The 19,287-nt window shown below is 35.5% G+C and overlaps 1 protein-coding gene across 2 annotated transcripts; it reads left to right on the forward strand.

Annotated features, from left to right (window-relative positions):
• The first annotated feature begins 1,028 nt into the window (after positions 1-1,028).
• LOC126703211 (TPD1 protein homolog 1-like) lies at positions 1,029-4,008 on the forward strand. Of its 2 annotated transcripts, none has more exons than XM_050402167.1 (4): positions 1,029-1,090; positions 1,765-1,919; positions 2,233-2,301; positions 3,310-4,008. In XM_050402167.1, the coding sequence occupies exons 2-4, from the start codon at positions 1,838-1,840 to the stop codon at positions 3,645-3,647; spliced, it is 489 nt and encodes a 162-aa protein (XP_050258124.1). In that variant the 5' UTR covers positions 1,029-1,090; positions 1,765-1,837; the 3' UTR covers positions 3,648-4,008. The 2 variants fall into 2 exon arrangements, with proteins under 2 accessions (XP_050258124.1, XP_050258125.1); XM_050402168.1 differs by lacking the exon at positions 1,029-1,090 and adding an exon at positions 1,147-1,573.
• Positions 4,009-19,287: the final 15,279 nt, after the last annotated feature.

A 19,287-nucleotide genomic window follows, 5' to 3' on the forward strand; every position in this document is an offset into this window, starting at 1 on the left:
TATTTATGTTCAATTTAAATCCACTGTCCTTAAAACCACTTTTAAGAGGATTATTAAGAATAGTGATTCGTTTTAATATAAATTGTTTACATTTGGTATCCATTTTAGCTTCTTAGCTCAACCAGTTAACACCTTCTAGTATTTGCAATACATTCAAGGTTCAGACCCCCTCTTATCCTCTGTGTCAAATTCGAACTAGTCTAACCCGATCCCATCCCACTCTAGCACATCAAATTCCTAGGGCACGTTTGGTACACTGTAATGATTATTACATGGGAATAGGAATAAATATTACAAGGAATACATTAAGTTGGAATGTAATAAATATTACTATTCATTAGTTTGGTGACTATTTAGGAATAAAATTCTGAATATGCATCCACAATTTAGTAGAGTATAAAAGGAATGTGTAATTAAATCATTTTTAAGTCAAATTTCCTCAAATACACTTATTTTAGAGTGTTCAAAATGGAGCTAATTATTAACAATAAAGAAAATTTATTTTATTTCCTTTTGAAGATGTGACAATTAATGGCTTTTTAGAAAAATTTTTAAAAAAGTTATTACATAACATGAAGGAATATATATTCAGTACTTTTGATAAGGAATAATTATTCTTCATTTTGAAGAATAGTTATTCATAAGGAATAACTATTTATTGTAATAAAAACATAACCAAACAACGGAATAGTTATATCATAGGAATAACTATTACATTACAGTGTCTATTACAGCCTACCAAACGTGCCCCTAGTAACCAAACACCCTCCTAAGAACTCCTTTTAACCCATAATCAACCCCCACGTAATGGAATGCTCTCTCTCTCTCTCTCTCTCTCTCTCTCTCTCTCTCTCTCATAGCTCCCACATCCCCACCCTAAAATGCGAGTCAGCCAATCATTACCCAATAAACCCATCATTCCCACTTTAAACCCTAAACCCCACGTGCAACCTTAACCCTAGTTAACCCCTTAACCCAACCTGTTAAACACGCCCTAATCCCCCTCACTATATATACCCCACAAACCACAAAATCACAAACTCACTCTTACATTGCCTCTCCAGACTCCAAATTCTCAAACCCGAAAAAGGTTCTCTCTCTCTCTCTCTCTCTCATATAATCATACATGGATTTTCAGGCTGCTTTAGCAGTGTGTACTGTATGTTTTGTCATTTGTGGCTTAAGCACCACCACCATATCTCACTCTGCCATGTTTGTCTCTCTTTCTCTCTCTCTCTTTTTCTGCTTTTGCATGCATACACACACACTAAAAAAAAAAACCGCCTCGCTCTCTGCGCTCTCTGTAGCTGTTCGCTTTGTCTACTCTCTCTCTCTCTCTCTCAGTACTGCCAATTTATAGGGTTTCACTCTTAGTTTCTCTCTTAAATCTGTTTTTTCAAAACACTTTCTAGAGAGTTCTGCTTTAGAAAGCTCTTTTTTGTTGATGGAGATTTCGCTACGTGGTGGGTTTCACTTTCAAATCGCCGTCGTTTTGAGCCTACTTCTAGTGTAAAAGTCTCTGTCTACGTACTCTAGACCTTTAAAAGCCTAGTCGGCTAGTCCATCACCACCCGTGAGTTTTGGCCTTTGTTTTTTTTTTTCTTAAACTTTTTTGACTCTTTTAAGTTGTCAAATCTGAACCATTCTTTTGCTCGGATCGACGGCTCTGGTTCTATTCTTTGTGCCTGATTTCATTGATGTGATATATATGCATATTTCATCATAGCTTTGTTGACCATATCACTTCGTTGTTGTTGTTTTCAGGTTTTCGTATCTCTGTGAAAGAGAGAGAGAGCAATTTGGCCGAGTTTTTGTCTGTGACTCATAAAAAGGAAGGATGAGGAGAGAGTTGAAACTCGCTGTGGCTCTAGCTTCGTTGTTGCTGTTGTTGTTCTTAGCTGCTTTTGTTGTTGTTTCTGGTTTGCTTCTATATTCCTATTTCTCACTATTATTCTATTTAATTGAAGAAGAAAAAAATGTTTGTTACATTCTTTGTTTTTGTATTTATGTTATTTTTTAAGTATAATATTTTTTTAATGTTTCAATAATTTCTATGGTGTCTCAAAAATAGTAACAATTTCTGTGGGTTTGGTTTGTGGTTCCTCTTTCACAAACACAAGGGACCTCTGTGTTCTCTTCTTATATATAATTCAATTTCCTTCTTATTTTGGCAACCAAAAAAAAAACAAAAAAACCAAGTATAATTTAATCTCTAATTTTTTTATTATTAAGGTGTGGAGAACTCAATAATCTTCCAAGGAAAAACCAATATCATCAAGCATCCACATCGCAAGCTTCTCGGTGAGATTCGAATTCCTTAATTAATTTAGTTTTTTTTTTTGTTTGTTTGTTAATGCAGGTGTAAGGATTTTTGTTTTTTTTTGTTTTAAATTATATTTGGGATAATTGTTTAAGTGTCAGATGTGCACGACTCAATTATTTTATAGTTATGGGTTAGGCTATAAACGTGTGCACGAATTGTTAAATTAGAATTGGACCCCTCCTACCTAGGAATATTATTAGGACTGTTTAGAATATCTTCTTGACAAGATCCCAAATATCTTTGACCTTTTTATACCCCTTTGTTCTTCTTCTTTTGGGTGTGTGTGTGTGTCACTTTTTTAATTTTTTAATAATTTTTTGATTGGGATTGGTTTGATTGATTAGCTTGTATACTCATAATAGCCCTTCTAGATTCTAGGTGCTGTGCGCATTGTGCCTAGTGGACTTGGCGCAAACTAGCAAATAGCAACCCATCTCTCCTTTGTGTGTGCTAGCTGTAAGCTTGACATGTTTCTTTGAATTGTATAATGAAATTTGAATTCATTAATTTTAGTACAAACATTGCTATTATTACCATGTTAAAAAATTTTCATAATTTTTGTTTTTGGGTACAATTATTGAGTTGAAAAACTGTAATCATATCAATAAATATTTGTTAAACAATTTTTTCAACGACTTGGTTGAAAAGTTGGGATATGTGGAAAAGCAAAGTGGCAAAGGTGACCCTACCACATTGGCCTTTTGGGGTTCCTTTGTCTGTTTCCCATTTAATTTACACACTAGAATTCCCGTGAATTCACCTCCAGAAAAGTGTATTTTGTCTGTAGATGATGCAAGTATGCAACCCAATTGAAAAAAAAAGTTGGTGGGTGTGTAAGTGTGTTCACACTTTTAATGCTTTATAGTTTATACTTTTGTTGTGTATTGTTAATAGTGTGTGTGTCATCAATGTTATAAGCCGTGTCCTTTCACCATCCAGAATTTATTGCAAAGATCCCTTTTCTTATTTGTTCTTGCTTTACACAGCAATTGTGGAACCAAACCGAATATTTGGCGAAAAGTGTACCAAATCGGACATTGTGGTGAACCAAGGCCCCACAGCTCCACTGCCTAGCGGCATTCCCACCTACACAGTTGAGATATTGAATGTCTGCGCTACTAGTTGCAACATTGCTGCCATTCACTTGAAGTGTGGATGGTTCAGCTCAGCCAAGCTTATCAACCCCAAAGTTTTTAGGAGGCTTGGATTTAATGATTGCCTTGTCAATGATGGCAAATCTTTGGGTGTTGGTGAATCTCTCTCTTTTCAGTATGCCAATACTTTTTCTTACCCAATGTCGGTCTCTTCAGTAGCATGTGTTTAGTAAAAAACTAAACACATTATAGTTTTTGCTAGCCCAACCCAAACTATACCAGTTTACATTCATATAAAAGCATACAAAGCATGACCAGGTATAGTTTTTTTTTTTAAAAAAAAAAAAAAAAAAAAAAACTCAATACCCTTGTCTTGTTTTGTTTTGGCTTTATATGTTTGTTGGGGTTTATTTCCATTTCTGGGGCTTTTGTATACTGTAAAGGGGTCTGATTTGGATTGAGGGATAGGAATTTGGTGGATAATGACTGATGTTTTTGTTTTGGAGTGGATATACATTGTGATATAGACCACATGGTAGTAGTATTACACATATATGGAATTTTACAATGCGAGATTTGAAACTGTGATTAGAGGGAATATTTTGTTTGTCTTGTTTCATGATGAGGATGTGGTAAACAGCATATTAGATATATATATATATATATATATAGTCGAATTATGCTTTGATTCGGACAGTTTCTTTTTTGCTGTCCATTGTTTTTGGACGTGGTAATCACTCTATGTGCATGATGACTATTTGCTTGTGGTGGTGGCCTTATGTTTGTACTGTCTGTCTCTCTATTGTCCCCACTGTTTTTGTTTATTTGTTTCGGTAATCCCTACAACATTGATATAAATTCAATGCCTGGCCCGTCAGATAAAGTTATGTCCATAATTTGCTATTAATTAGTCTTATTAAAAAGTGAGGCTTAAAAAAAAAACATATATTTGCAATTGGATTAGGTAAGACAATTAGATTGGAGGCCTAATAATAGACTTTAAAATGGATATTGAGGACAATCAACTGGTAGTTTGGCAAGTTTCTACGTGTCATGTATAGAAAGTTGAAAAAGTATGGTGTGTATCCACTATCCAATCATTATCCATCCTAATTGTACTTTTCGGCGTACAAAATGGTAAACAGCAAGAAATTTGGCTCACACTCCAAATTAATCACAAATAGATCTGGTCATGTACCATGGTACAGTCTCATGGATATTCAACAGCTCAATTTTGCCATCCTTTTCTAACTCTAACTTTTGCATTTATTTTCTTCTCGAAAAAAAAAAATTTGCATGTTTCTTTTTGGAATAACACGTTTAGTTAAAGTTGGGGTTGCAATGGAGTGGGGTAGAGTTAGATCATGGGTGTCACAACCCTGTGATGGCTGTGAGAATGTTAAAATTTTAAATGATAAATTATAGGTGAGATGTGGATGAAAAAAAAAAGATTAAATTATATATATATATATATATATATGAATAATTTAAACAATAAAATATATAAACCTTTGGGCTGGAGTGGGTCAAGATTCAAGAAAGATGGGACTAGACTAGCAAAACCTATTCTTGCCTAAAATGGAGTGGGACAACGTGAATCATGAAGGATGTGGAATTTTTTACATTCCAAAATAAAGTTCTTCGTGACAACTTTTAGAAGTTTCTCTTCGAACCCGTATGTTTAATCTGAAAAGGGCTAGATTGGGTTTGCCTTCTTCCATCTATTACAAATGGATAGTAGCTAATTCCACGAAGCCCAATTCAAACTTGTAATAGGAGTCTTCGACCCGCAAGAGACAATGGAGGCATGAAAATAAGAAATCTTTCTTTATGCCCTAAATGAAATCACTGATTTTTATTTTCTATATATATATACATATATATTTTTTATATATTTTTCTGTCTCTATAATTAAATATCTATATAATAATGCTATCAATACTTTTTCAATTCCTGAGAAATTTTTTTTAAAAAATGGTTAATTATTGTGTGCCCTAAGGGCACATATTAGCAAAATCCATAGTAATTATATATTGAATAATAAAGAGGTATAAAGAGAGGGCCCTTTTTCAAGCCTTACTGTTTTTGTGTAATATAATCTAGTAATTATCTTTTTTTCAATTTGGGGAGACTGCTGAGTGGACTAAAGCGTCAAATTGCTAATTCGTTGTACGGGTTTTTTGTACCCTCTTTTCATATCCTATTTGACTTATGTAGTAATTTTTATTTTATATATGTTTTTATCAATGAAGTTTTTATTTATTTATTTAAATAAAAAAGATAAAGCTTTCAATTTATTTTCTGCCTCTTGTCTTTTATCTGATAAGAAAGGGAAACAAAACAAGAGGAATTGTAGAAATTGGGGAGCTATAGTAATTACAAGCTTAGCTAGTGCCATACCTGTAGTAGGAGATACCATAGTGACTTGGCTTTGGGGTGGTTTCTCTATGGACAATGCCACCTTAAATCGTTTTTTTAGTCTTCATCATTTACTCCCCTTTATTTTAGTAGGCGCCAGTCTTCTTCATCTAACCGCATTGCATCATTCATTGATTGATTCAAGGTAGCTGTAGCTTGCTTTCAAGTCCAAGCGCTAGTGGTAGAAGCTAGTAGCCAAAAACGAACTTCCAGGCTGGGAAGGAGCCAACAAAGGGTCAAAAGTCCAAAATAAATGATTTTAGCCCTTATAAAAAGAAAACGGATTCTTGAACCCCTTTCACGCTCATGTCACATCAAGGTCTAAATTTTCTCTAGATTGATAGATGATGCTAAACCAAGACATGTGCTGCAACCTAGGGATCACCAGACAGCTCTTTCCCTCTATAGAAAATAAAAATCAGTGATTTCATTTAGGTAAAGTAAGGGCTTGAAAGTGATATCTCTCTCGAATGTGATATCTCTCTTGAATGTTCTCAGTTCCGGTATGTAGACCAAATAATACAATGCAAGCAAAAGTTCCTATATTCATGGAGATATAGAACAGCATATAAGTTATCATGCTTGAATATCCACCATTTGAGTCTCCAACAATTATTCCAATAATTACATATCCGATTTGACCTATAGACAAAGTCCTTTCCAATTTCTAACTGTGAAATCCAACATCTATACCTTACAAATCTCATCGGGCCCAACCAAAATCCCATGCTTTTTTTTTCTAAAAGAAAAAAGCCAGTGCTTTTGTTGACTAATGAGTAATGACACTATTGTCAAATTCAAAGTAGTACACACATTATGCTTATATTTAATAAAATTAAATTAAAAAAAATAGCCGAAATTTTACTTCCAAAAGTTTGTGGCTCCACTGTGTTTGAGTGACGAAATTGGTAATTTTATATAAATTCTTAAGTTAGCCATTCCTTAGTTTAGATATGAACTAAGAAATTAACAAATTAAACTGAAGGTTTGACTCATTACCTTTTATACTTCAGGTTTTAATTTGTGACTTTTTTGAAATATTAAGGTATAATTTGCTACTTTTCAAAACTCCAACCATGTTAATGCCACAACATGTTTCTACCTACAAACTTAATTCGTTGTTGTTAAAACATACATATACATTCCAAACCTTGGCTTCTTAAATCATCTAATTAATACAGGACAGTTACTTAAGGAGGGGAAGCATTGAATGTCCATAGAGATCAGATAGCTAGCTTCATTGGTGTTTTATATAACCCAATCAAGATATTTTAGGGGCAAAATGTCATTGCCAATGTGATACAAAATGAGATCTGTTAGGTTGGCTAAATCAAAGATTAAATCAAATGATAAGTTGAATAGTTTTGGGTTGCCACTCAACTGGAGGTAGCGGATGCCACTCAACGCTACTAATCGTGGATGTCACTCAACGGTACCAAGTCACACACTTGATTGTTAGGAGGAATTGCTCAACTCCAAAGCAAGGACACTTGCAAATAATTTTCTGAATAAAAACTCCCTACCTTCTTCTAATTTCTCATTAATATTTATAGGTGAATACATTGCATGTGAAATAGATGCTTAGAGCATCAGCAGTGGGCCTTCTAAATGTCAAATGTAAGGTACATTTAGCATTTAGGCCCAAAAACATGCTAGCAACTGGAAGGTTAAAACTGAGAAATGCCAAATTTTTTTGGCATAGCGCTACAGTGCCATCTAGGATGGTAAGATGGCACTGTAGCGCTATGCCAAACCAAAATAATATATTTTAATCCTTTTATTTTTTCTCTCTCCTCTGTGTCATTGTAGCATCTCTGAGTATTTCGTCTCCCTCTCTCTCTCTAACTTCTCTCGTCTCTCTCTCTTTGTGCTCCTCCAGTTGAAGAACTCGGTCTTTGACCCATTAGCTTTGCTCTCTACTTAGGACTCTGATGATTACTGCCCGTGGTTTGGTCTCTCCTGTGACTATAATTCCCGTGTAGTTTCACTGAACATTACTGGGAATGAGCACAAAGGTAATTCTTGTTCCAACTTTGCTCAATTTCCGCTTTATGGGTTTGGGACTAGGAGGGACTGTTGGACTAGTAGTGGAAAATTGGTTGGGAAGCTGTTGCTTGTGATTGCTCAGCTTACTGAGCTTAGGATTTTGTCACTGCCCTTTAATGGTTTTCATGGTGAAATTCTTGCTGATATTTCGTCTCCTTGGAGTCACCGGTGGCGGCAGAAGGGATGAGTTTGGTGTCAAGGAGCTTGAGGATTTCATCGCAGATGTTGGAGAGCTCCGACTCGATCCGGGTCAAAAAGCGCCGCTGAAGTGGGTTGTGATCCGGGTTAAGAGTGGGTTGCGCCGCCGAAGTAGAGAGTCTGGTGTCAAAAAGCGCCGCCGAAGTGGGTTGCGATTCGGTTCTTCTGGGTTGCAATCTGGGTTCTGTGTGTGTGTGTGTGTGTGTTTTTTTTTTTTTTTTGGTTGACCGACGGCTTAAGGAAGAGGTGGATTTTGCTGTGATTTTTTGTGATTTTTAGATTTGTTCTTCTGGGTTGCGACATGTTTAGATTTGTTGTGATTTTGTTGGGGTGGCAGGTGGATTTCTGGTGCTTGTTTGATTTGGGTGATTTTTTGTTGTGATTTTGCTGGGTATGGGTTTGCTAGAGGTTGAGGCCGGTGCTAGAAGTTGAGGGAGAAGAGAAGAAAAGGAAGAGAAAAAGAGAACTATTATGGTAAAATAGGAAAATAAAAGTTGGTGGTGGTGGTTTCAGTGGAAGAGAGACAAAGGAAGAGAGTTAAAAATCAGAGAGAGAGGAGAGAGATGGGAGAGAATAGATATGGATTTGGGATATATTATTTTAAAGAGTAGAATAGGAAAATAAAAGTTGGGATGTTGAGTATGTTGTAAAATTGTATGGTATAATTGATAAAGTTGCTTTTTGGGATGGTAAAATAAAATAGGATGGGATTTCCGGCTGCGGATGCTCTTACAATTAAATGCTTGACAACTTCCGACACAGATGACAATTCCTTAGATTGACTTCACATCATCCTATGATCAAATTTATTAAGCTGGAAGTCTGGAACAACTACCAGCAAGACTCATAATTAACTTTGACTGAATAATAAAGATAAATAAAAGACAACTGGACTTAAAAATAAATGACACATGTCACCTATGTGGCTGCCAGATTAGTTGTCACTATGCTCTGCATCATAGTGATGACAGCAAACTTAAAGATTTGAAGAGAAAAATCACATCATGAAATCCTAAAATGAAACTTATGGTGGGAAAGCATTCAGAAAGAGGCTTAGGTAGGCTTAGTTGACTAGAGTCTCAATATCACTGATCTAAACACAAACCTACTTGGCATGCCATCTAGTGAAAGTAAAAACAATTTTATGATTTGTTCATCCATATCATTGTCAGCACACTAAATTCAAGGATTAGCAAACTCAATTCAAGGCTTGTTTTTATTATTTACAATTTTTTATTTCTGTTAATGGGTACTCAAAGATTAGCAAACTAAATTCAAGGCTTCAATTGTAACAATTATTACAAATATTATTATTTAATAAGCATTCGATTGACACCATGAAAAGCAAGACCTCATACCTACAATCTTAGCATTCGACCAATCCCAATTGAAGGCATTAACAAGACTAGTGGCAATTTTTGGGTTTCTTGCATATAATTATGGTGTTAGAAGCATTTGCAAATGATCTCAACCCAACATCTTTTCTAGCTCACTCAAGAAGAATATAATCAGGATTACAATTACAAATTATCTTCTATATTTTAGGGCTTCATGGGGCCCATGGCCCTTAAATAATATCCTTGACCTTAAGTCTTGACATTGACAGACCACAGTTTGCAAGTTGCAAGTCCCATAAAAGATTTAGTTCAGAAATATATACTTAATCTCCTTAATATCATGCTACATTTCTCAAAATTTTTGCATTCATGAATCACATGCTCCAATAAACAATCTGCCATTCAGTGTGATTGAATCTTGTGATATAGTTTCTTCCTAGATTCAAAAAAGTTCATGAAGAAAATTTTCATGAAAGAAAAGACCAAAGACATAAATTCACATTTTGTGTGTTCGTACAATGACTAAGATTCTTACTCTATGATTATTAAATGCATGGTATTTTGTTTTAATAAATTCAAGCAGCATTGCTATTCTGATCATCTCTTCTCAAATGGCACAGAAATTGTTGTACGAAGGGCGGTATCACAAAGGATGCTCGATCTATGATCAGTCCAAAAAGAGAGAGAGGGAGAGGAGTCCATACTTCATTTCAAAGAAACTTCATTAAAAAAACTCTGTTTTTTTTTTTTTTTTTTTTTGGGAGTAATGTTATAATTTGGAAATTTTTTTTTTTATTTGGATCCACTACTAATATCATTTTTTTTAAATAAATTTCCTAATAACTATTCACAACATTAGTTGTCGGTAAAAAAATTTGTAAAATAGTTTATCCACTATTGATATCATTTTTTTTTTTTTTTAATTTTCTAATAACCATTCACCACATTAGTTGTCTGTAAAAAAATTTGTAAAATAGTCTATGACTTTAGCATTTTTCATTTTTGTTGGAAATAGCCAAATTAGCCATGGCCACCTCAACTGTATTAAGTGAGAACTCGATTTTACAAACATTGAGTTCTATTACAAAACAGGGCTTTTCAAAAATAAAAATATTATGTCCACAATATTTTTACAACAAATTTTAAGTAACAAGCTATTACTAGTTGTAATTGGTTGGTAAAAAAATAATTTTAATAGTGAGTCCAGATTAGAACAGAATAGATATTGGGAAAAAGAGTTGGTTTTCAATTCTTTTATTCTATCACGATTAGACCGATCGAATTAGTGATGTAGTAAATAATTTTATTCTTGTCTTCCTTCCATTCCACTCTAGAATATCAAATTCCCTAAAATCATGGTCAGAGAGTTACCCAACGAACCATCATTCATTCTCACTTAAAACTTAAAACAAAGAAAACCCTAACCCCACGTGTGCACCTCTTTAACCCTAGTTAACCTTAGCCTTAACCCAACCCCAAACTTTGTCCTTAATGCCCTTTCTATAAATACTTATATATATATATATATATATTGAAAAAAGAAGAAGAAGATTTTAGGTATTAGTGTTTTTTTTTTTTTTTTTTTTTGAGAGAGTTTCAAACTATGTTATCCGCTCCTGATTGTAGCTCTTTTATCATCAAACTAAGATATCAAACGATTTTTGACGTAGGAAGGGATTAAAACTTAAATCTCTTATTCAATCATTAGAGACTTTATTAGTAGAACTAACTAAAACCAGAAGGGAGAGGGAGAGGGAGAGGAATCGCTTGTCACCCACTATTAGTGTCCTTAATGCCCAAACTTTGTACTTTCTCTCTACTCAATGCAGATGGCATCATAGACTTAGTGTTTATTTGGCATGATTAATTTTGCCTATTTATTTTACTATTCAGCTTATTTTTGCTACTATTTATGGGTTCCATTACACTTTTTGGTACTATTCATGAGTTCTACTGTACTATTTTAGCTAATTTTTACTTTTATCTACAGTATTTTCAGCAAAAAAATTTCAGTTTCAACAAAATAAGCGGATCTCAAATAGACCCTTAATTGGAATATTTCTATATGGACCATCGAAAGCCTCTTCCATCCTTAATTCTATGAGAGGAGGGTGAATGGCCTTTTCTTGATTTTGAGTGCTTGAGATCAATGGTTAGATTGTTCGATATTGAATGTGGATCATTAAAAGCACTTAATATGGTACGAATTAAGAAACACACGAAATCCTTGGCCAACATTTGCATGAGTGGCGTTTCAAAGGTCTTAGTAGAGGAAGCTTTTGTGGCCACTTGTAGTGGCCATGACCCATGACCCTGGCCTATTGCATCATTCCATTCAAGGTTATAGTCTTTAAGAGTATCTTCTTGACAAGATATGAAAATATTAGTATATGTTTAGTAACAATAGTTTTTGCTAGCCCATTTGAATTATTTTATTTTATTTATTTGTGGTTATGATATGCTTGTTCGGTTTATTATATTTTCCGGGTTTTTTTTTTTTTGGTATAGTGTAAAGGGTCTGTTTTGGATTGAGGGTAGAGAGAGAATTTGGAGGATAATGAATGATTTTGTTTTGGGGTGTGGTGTGGTGATGTAAGAAGACCATATGGTGGTATTAATAAATCTAACTTTGCATATTTATTAATAACTATTTTTGTTAATAATCTTTATAATAACCCAAAATGTCATCAGATTGACACCCAAATGCCTACCTTTTAAATATCATTAAAAATCTCATTTGTTGACTACATGCATTTCTTTCTTTCTTTTATTTCATATCTTGAAAAATATGTTAACTTCTATATATAAATATAAATAAATATATATATATATATATATATTTTAATGATTATTGCATTAACTTGATTTTAACCAAATCAAGTTGGGAATATAGCTATTCTCGCTCCATCCTCTCGTTGGAGTGAAAGTGGGACAAGTTAAGGGTGAGCTGGATTTGAAATATTTTGTCATTTCTAATTAGGTAATTTCAAAATTGACAACATAAAGATAAAAAATGAGGAAATATCGTCATGAGAATGTGAATCACGAAGGTATTTTTTGCCATTCCCATTAATCAAGTTCGTTGTGACAAGTTTTAGAAGTTTGTTTCCGAACCCATTAGGTTTAGTTTGAAAATGGCTGAATTGGGTTTGCTTTCTTCCATCTATCACAAATGGATTGTTACCGATTCAATGCAGCCCAATCCAAACCTCATATGGTCATTCCCCAAGTCCAACTGTCAACTCCAACATCTAGACCTTACAAATCTAATCAGGCCCAAACAAAATCTCTTGCTTTTGACTAATGAGTAATGACACTACTACCAAATTCCAAGTAGGAGAGAGTAGAGACATTGTGATTTCAAAAAATAGTCACTTCATAGATACTTGGGTGGTATAGATACTTGGGTGGTGTGGCTCAATAGACTTAAAAAGATGTGTCACATATTAGAAACTCTTAAGTTTTATTTATCACACTATCAGTTTATGGGATTTTCGAAGTATCTTATAGGCAAAGAGTAGAATAAACAAACTTAAGGTTAGAATCTCATTTCCTTGAAATCATCCCATTTTGGTTTCATGTTTGTGTTAGTGTGGCTTGAATTTTACCACAAGCCCATAAGGCCCAACCAAGCCCAATCCGGCCATAAAAGTGACCTAATACAAGTTGAAAAAGGAATCCCACTTCTGCCGACTTTCATAAAGTAACATATATATATATGCTTTATTATATGCGGCAATGTTGTAGAGAATTGAGTAGAGAGAAATTCTAATTAACCTAGTAAGGAGCCACATGAGAGGAAATAGAGAAAAGAGAGGCAGTCAGCTTCTATTCTTATTTTTTCTGTGAGAGAGTGCTAGGGTGTAATTGGGATTTGGGTTTCTTGAGAGTGTTCTTGTGCACTATTGTATTTTCCCTGATAATAGTGAAATCCCTGCAACTCCGTGGACGTAGGCAAATTGCCGAACCACGTAAATATTGTCTTGTGCGTGTGATTATTTTCTTTGACGTGTGTTTTCTCTATTTGTTTTGTTTCTCACAGGTTGGGATTTTTGGTTAAATTCCCTACAACTGGTATCAGAGCCTAGGGTTAGGTTTAAGTGAGAGCAATGGCAGAAGAAGCAGGAAAGGCGTCTGGAATAGAAAAGTTTGATGGCATAGACTTCGCGTATTGGAGGATGCAAATTGAGGATTACCTTTATGGGAGGAAATTGCATCAACCGCTTCTAGGGGAAAAACCTGAGGCTATGAAGGCTGAGGAATGGGCTCTTCTTGACAGACAGGTACTAGGAGTTATCAGGTTAACTCTGTCTAGGTCTGTTGCACACAATGTTGTAAAGGAGAAGACCACAGCAGATCTGATGAAAGCTTTGTCTGGTATGTATGAAAAGCCGTCAGCAAACAATAAGGTGCACTTGATGAAGAAACTGTTCAATTTGAAGATGGCAGAGAATGCATCAGTAGCACAACATCTGAATGAATTTAATACTATCACAAATCAATTGTCGTCTGTAGAAATTGATTTTGATGATGAGATTCGTGCTCTGATCGTCTTGGCTTCTTTGCCAAACAGTTGGGAGGCAATGAGGATGGCAGTAAGCAATTCTACAGGAAAGGAAAAACTCAAGTACAATGATATACGAGATTTAATTCTGGCTGAGGAGATTCGCAGAAGAGATGCAGGTGAATCCTCAGGATCTGGTTCTGCCCTAAACCTTGAGACAAGAGGCAGAGGTAATAACAGAAATTCAAATCGGGGCAGATCAAAATCCAGAAATTCTAATCGGAATAGAAGTAAATCTAGATCAGGCCAACAAGTACAATGCTGGAATTGTGGGAAAACAGGTCACTTTAGAAATCAATGCAAAAGTCCTAAGAAGAAGAATGAAGATGATTCTGCTAATGCTGTAACAGAAGAGGTACAGGATGCATTACTTCTTGCAGTAGACAGTCCACTTGATGATTGGGTTTTGGATTCAGGAGCTTCGTTTCATACCACTCCACACCGAGAAATCATACAGAATTATGTTGCAGGTGATTTTGGTAAGGTGTATTTGGCTGATGGTTCAGCCTTGGATGTTGTGGGTATGGGAGATGTTCGAATATTGTTGCCCAATGGGTCTGTTTGGTTACTGGAGAAGATTCGACATATTCCTGACCTGAGGAGGAATCTGATTTCTGTTGGACAACTTGATGATGAAGGACATGCAATACTATTTGTTGGTGGTACTTGGAAGGTTACAAAGGGAGCTAGGGTATTGGCTCGTGGAAAGAAGACTGGTACTCTGTACATGACCTCAAGTCCAAGAGACACAATTGCAGTTGCTGATGCAAGTACTGATACAAGCCTATGACACCGAAGACTTGGTCACATGAGTGAGAAAGGGATGAAGATGCTGCTGTCAAAAGGAAAACTACCAGAATTGAAGTCCATTGATTTTGACATGTGTGAAAGTTGCATCTTAGGAAAGCAAAAAAAGGTGAGCTTCTTGAAAACTGGCAGGACACCGAAGGCTAAAAAATTGGAGTTAGTACACACTGATTTGTGGGGGCCTTCTCCGGTTGCATCCCTTGGAGGTTCAAGGTACTACATCACTTTCATTGATGACTCAAGTAGAAAGGTATGGGTTTATTTTCTGAAAAATAAATCAGATGTATTTGAAACCTTTAAGAAGTGGAAGGCCATGGTTGAGACAGAAACAGGTTTGAAAGTAAAATGTTTGAGGTCAGATAATGGAGGAGAGTACATAGATGGAGGGTTCAGTGAGTATTGTGCTGCACAGGGAATTAGAATGGAGAAGACCATTCCTGGGACACCACAGCAGAATGGTGTGGCTGAGCGCATGAATAGAACTCTCAATGAGCGTGCTAGGAGTATGAGGTTGCATGCTGGACTACCAAAAACTTTTTGGGCTGATGCTGTTAGCACTGCAGCTTACCTGATAAACCGAGGACCTTCAGTTCCCATGGAGTTCAGACTTCCTGAGGAGATTTGGAGCGGTAAAGAGGTAAAGTTTTCACACTTAAAAGTTTTTGGTTGTGTTTCCTATGTTCATATTGATTCTGATGCTCGTAGTAAACTTGATGCAAAGTCTAAAATATGTTTTTTCATTGGCTATGGTGATGAGAAATTTGGCTATAGGTTTTGGGATGAACAAAACAGGAAAATCATTAGAAGTAGAAATGTGATATTTAATGAACAGGTTATGTACAAGGACAGGTCAACTGTAGTGTCAGATGTTACAGAGATAGATCAAAAGAAATCTGAGTTTGTCAACTTAGATGAATTGACTGAAGGTACTGTCCAGAAAAGGGGTGAAGAAGATAAGGAGAATGTAAATTCACAGGTAGATCTGAGTACACCTGTAGCTGAAGTCCGCAGATCTTTCAGAAACATTAGACCTCCACAGCGTTATTCACCCACTTTAAATTATCTCCTGTTGACTGATGGTGGTGAGCCAGAATGTTATGATGAAGCCTTGCAAGATGAGAATTCAAGCAAGTGGGAGATAGCCATGAAGGATGAGATGGATTCCTTGTTGGGGAATCAAACATGGGAACTGACTGAATTGCCAGTAGGAAAGAAGGCTTTGCACAACAAGTGGGTATACAGAATAAAGAATGAGCATGATGGTAGCAAACGTTACAAGGCCAGATTAGTTGTTAAAGGGTTCCAGCAGAAGGAAGGCATTGACTACACAGAGATATTTTCTCCAGTTGTGAAGATGTCAACAATCAGACTAGTACTGGGAATGGTGGCTGCAGAAAACCTACATCTTGAGCAATTAGATGTGAAGACAGCATTCCTTCATGGTGACTTGGAGGAAGACCTTTACATGATTCAGCCAGAAGGGTTCATTGCTCAAGGACAAGAGAATTTAGTTTGCAAACTAAGAAAGAGCTTGTATGGCCTAAAACAAGCTCCTAGACAGTGGTACAAGAAATTTGACAGTTTTATGCACAGAATTGGGTTCAAGAGATGTGAAGCTGATCACTGTTGCTATGTTAAGTTTTTTGACAATTCTTACATCATATTACTGTTGTATGTGGATGATATGCTTATTGCAGGGTCTAGCATTGAAGAGATTAATAATCTGAAGAAGCAATTGTCCAAACAGTTTGCAATGAAGGATTTGGGAGCTGCAAAGCAAATCCTTGGTATGAGAATCATTAGAGACAAGGCTAATGGTACATTGAAGCTTTCACAGTCAGAGTATGTGAAGAAAGTTCTCAGCAGGTTCAACATGAATGAAGCTAAACCAGTGAGTATACCCTTGGGTAGTCATTTCAAACTAAGCAAAGAACAATCACCGAAGACAGAAGAAGAAAGGGACCATATGAGCAAGGTGCCCTATGCCTCAGCTATTGGCAGCTTGATGTATGCTATGGTGTGTACAAGGCCAGACATTGCACATGCAGTGGGAGTTGTGAGCAGATTCATGAGTAGGCCTGGAAAGCAGCATTGGGAGGCAGTCAAGTGGATTCTGAGATATCTGAAGGGTTCATCAGATACATGTCTTTGCTTCACAGGTGCAAGTTTAAAACTGCAGGGTTATGTAGATGCTGATTTTGCTGGTGATATTGATAGTAGAAAGAGTACTACTGGGTTTGTTTTTACTCTGGGTGGTACAGCTATATCATGGGCTTCAAATCTACAGAAGATTGTTACTTTGTCTAGTACAGAAGCTGAGTATGTGCAGCAACTGAAGCTGGAAAGGAGATGATTTGGCTACATGGTTTCTTAGATGAATTGGGTAAGAAGCAAGAGATGGGCATTCTACACAGTGACAGTCAGAGTGCAATCTTTCTTGCCAAGAATTCAGCTTTTCATTCAAAGTCGAAGCACATACAGACAAAATATCACTTTATCCGTTACCTTGTTGAAGATAAGCTGGTAATGCTTGAGAAGATTTGTGGATCTAAGAACCCGGCAGACATGTTGACTAAGGGTGTCACTATTGAGAAGTTGAAGCTGTGCGCAGCTTCAATTGGTCTTCTAGCTTGAGGACAGGAGGACGAGTTGCAGGGATGAGGGATTGTGTTATGGAGGATTGTGGTTGATGTTTGCAGCTTGTGAGCCCTTAAGGGCTAAGGTGGAGCTGATGGAGGAGTTTGCTAGTGTATCTTGATCAATTCAAGCCAAGGTGGAGATTTGTTAGTGTGGCTTGAATTTTACCACAAGCCCATAAGGCCCAACCAAGCCCAATCCGACCATAAAAGTGACCTAATACAAGTTGAAAAAGGAATCCCACTTGTGCCGACTTTCATAAAGTAACATATATATATATGCTTTATTATATGCGGCAATGTTGTAGAGAATTGAGTAGAGAGAAATTCTAATTAACCTAGTAAGGAGCCACATGAGAGGAAATAGAGAAAAGAGAGGCAGTCAGCTTCTATTCTTATTTTTTCTGTGAGAGAGTGCTAGGGTGTAATTGGGATTTGGGTTTCTTGAGAGTGTTCTTGTGCACTATTGTATTTTCCCTGATAATAGTGAAATCCCTGCAACTCCGTGGACGTAGGCAAATTGCCGAACCACGTAAATATTATCTTGTGCGTGTGATTATTTTCTTTGACGTGTGTTTTCTCTATTTGTTTTGTTTCTCACAGGTTGGGATTTTTGGTTAAATTCCCTACAGTTTGTAGTTGATTAAAGTAAAACACATTGGCTCCTATTATTGCAAACCCCATAAGAAATTTTTTGTTAAATAAAACATTTAATGTATCGTTATTAGATTTATAATCCATTCATAGAGCAAAACAATCATAAAAGAATCTATCATTAACAGACAGGCATTTCTTATTGAAATTCCATTGCAGATTTTGTCTTTCCATAGAGAGATGTATACGGTAGTATGACAAATCATTCAGGCTAACTTAGAAAATTCAAGAAAGAAAAAAGAAAGCACTTAATCCATAGTCGTAAAAATCAATAGGGTACTTGATGTTGTCAATCCTCCAACCTTCTGTAGAAAACTCTGACACTAATCAAAACTTACACAACAAATTTTTTAAATACACATTGTTAAAAAGGGTTTGCTTTTTGTCAGCCATTCTGGAGGCTTTGGAATGCTGCAGGAAATGATGGTTATGGAGTTATAAGTATTGGTTTTGCATTCAAGCTCACTTCAAATGCACTTCATTTGTGAAGCTAATTTTGTTGAACCGTCTCATCATAAGCAAGAATTTGAGCGTGTAACTGTTCTTACAAGAAAAGCATTACTAGTTTGTTTTCCTTGCCTCTCAATTGAATATTACGAGTTTTACTTGAAAGCTGATATCCTTTAGTCATTACTAACGCTTATTTTTCTTTTAGGGCCATTAACTGTCATAGAATTGGTAATGCATAATAAGAAATATCTAGCTTCCGCAGACCGTGGTAACTTTCTGAATTTCCAGTGTATTAGTTTTATTTTTCATTAATCTAAGAACCAAATATCATGAGCGGAACACATGTGCAAAAGGGTATGCATCATAACTAAGGAACGAAATAAAATATCTACACTAGTACAACTCAATATATTTTATCTGGAATATTTTAGAGTATTTGCATTAATTTATTGATCAGTACAAATGTACAATATATACCCCAATCGTATATGAAGAAGGTATTGACTACCTTAGTCCTAACTAAATAATAATTAATTAAAATATAAATAATTTACTATAAGCTTATAAAATTAGTAAAATTGGCTACCAAAAAAAAAACACACATTTAAGTAACTTTTAAAATGTAAGTTTACAATTTTTATAAATCAAATCAAATAAAAATAATTGTAATAAAATATTTAGGCGTTAGATTAGTTAAAATAATATTTATACTAAACTATAGTAAAGAACAACGCCAAGACACACCCTTTTGAGGTTTTTT

Source organism: Quercus robur, chromosome 10 (assembly GCF_932294415.1).
Source record: "Quercus robur chromosome 10, dhQueRobu3.1, whole genome shotgun sequence".
Taxonomy (NCBI): Eukaryota; Viridiplantae; Streptophyta; class Magnoliopsida; order Fagales; family Fagaceae; genus Quercus; species Quercus robur.

Excerpts from the sequence above, each read along its gene's own strand:
- LOC126703211 (XM_050402167.1), top strand. The coding sequence starts at position 1,838 with ATGAGGAGAGAGTTGAAACTCGCTGTGGCTCTAGCTTCGTTGTTGCTG. Across the intron at positions 1,920-2,232 it reads TGCTTTTGTTGTTGTTTCTG|GTGTGGAGAACTCAATAATC; the intron begins GTTTGCTTCTAT and ends TTTATTATTAAG. Across the intron at positions 2,302-3,309 it reads TCCACATCGCAAGCTTCTCG|CAATTGTGGAACCAAACCGA; the intron begins GTGAGATTCGAA and ends TGCTTTACACAG.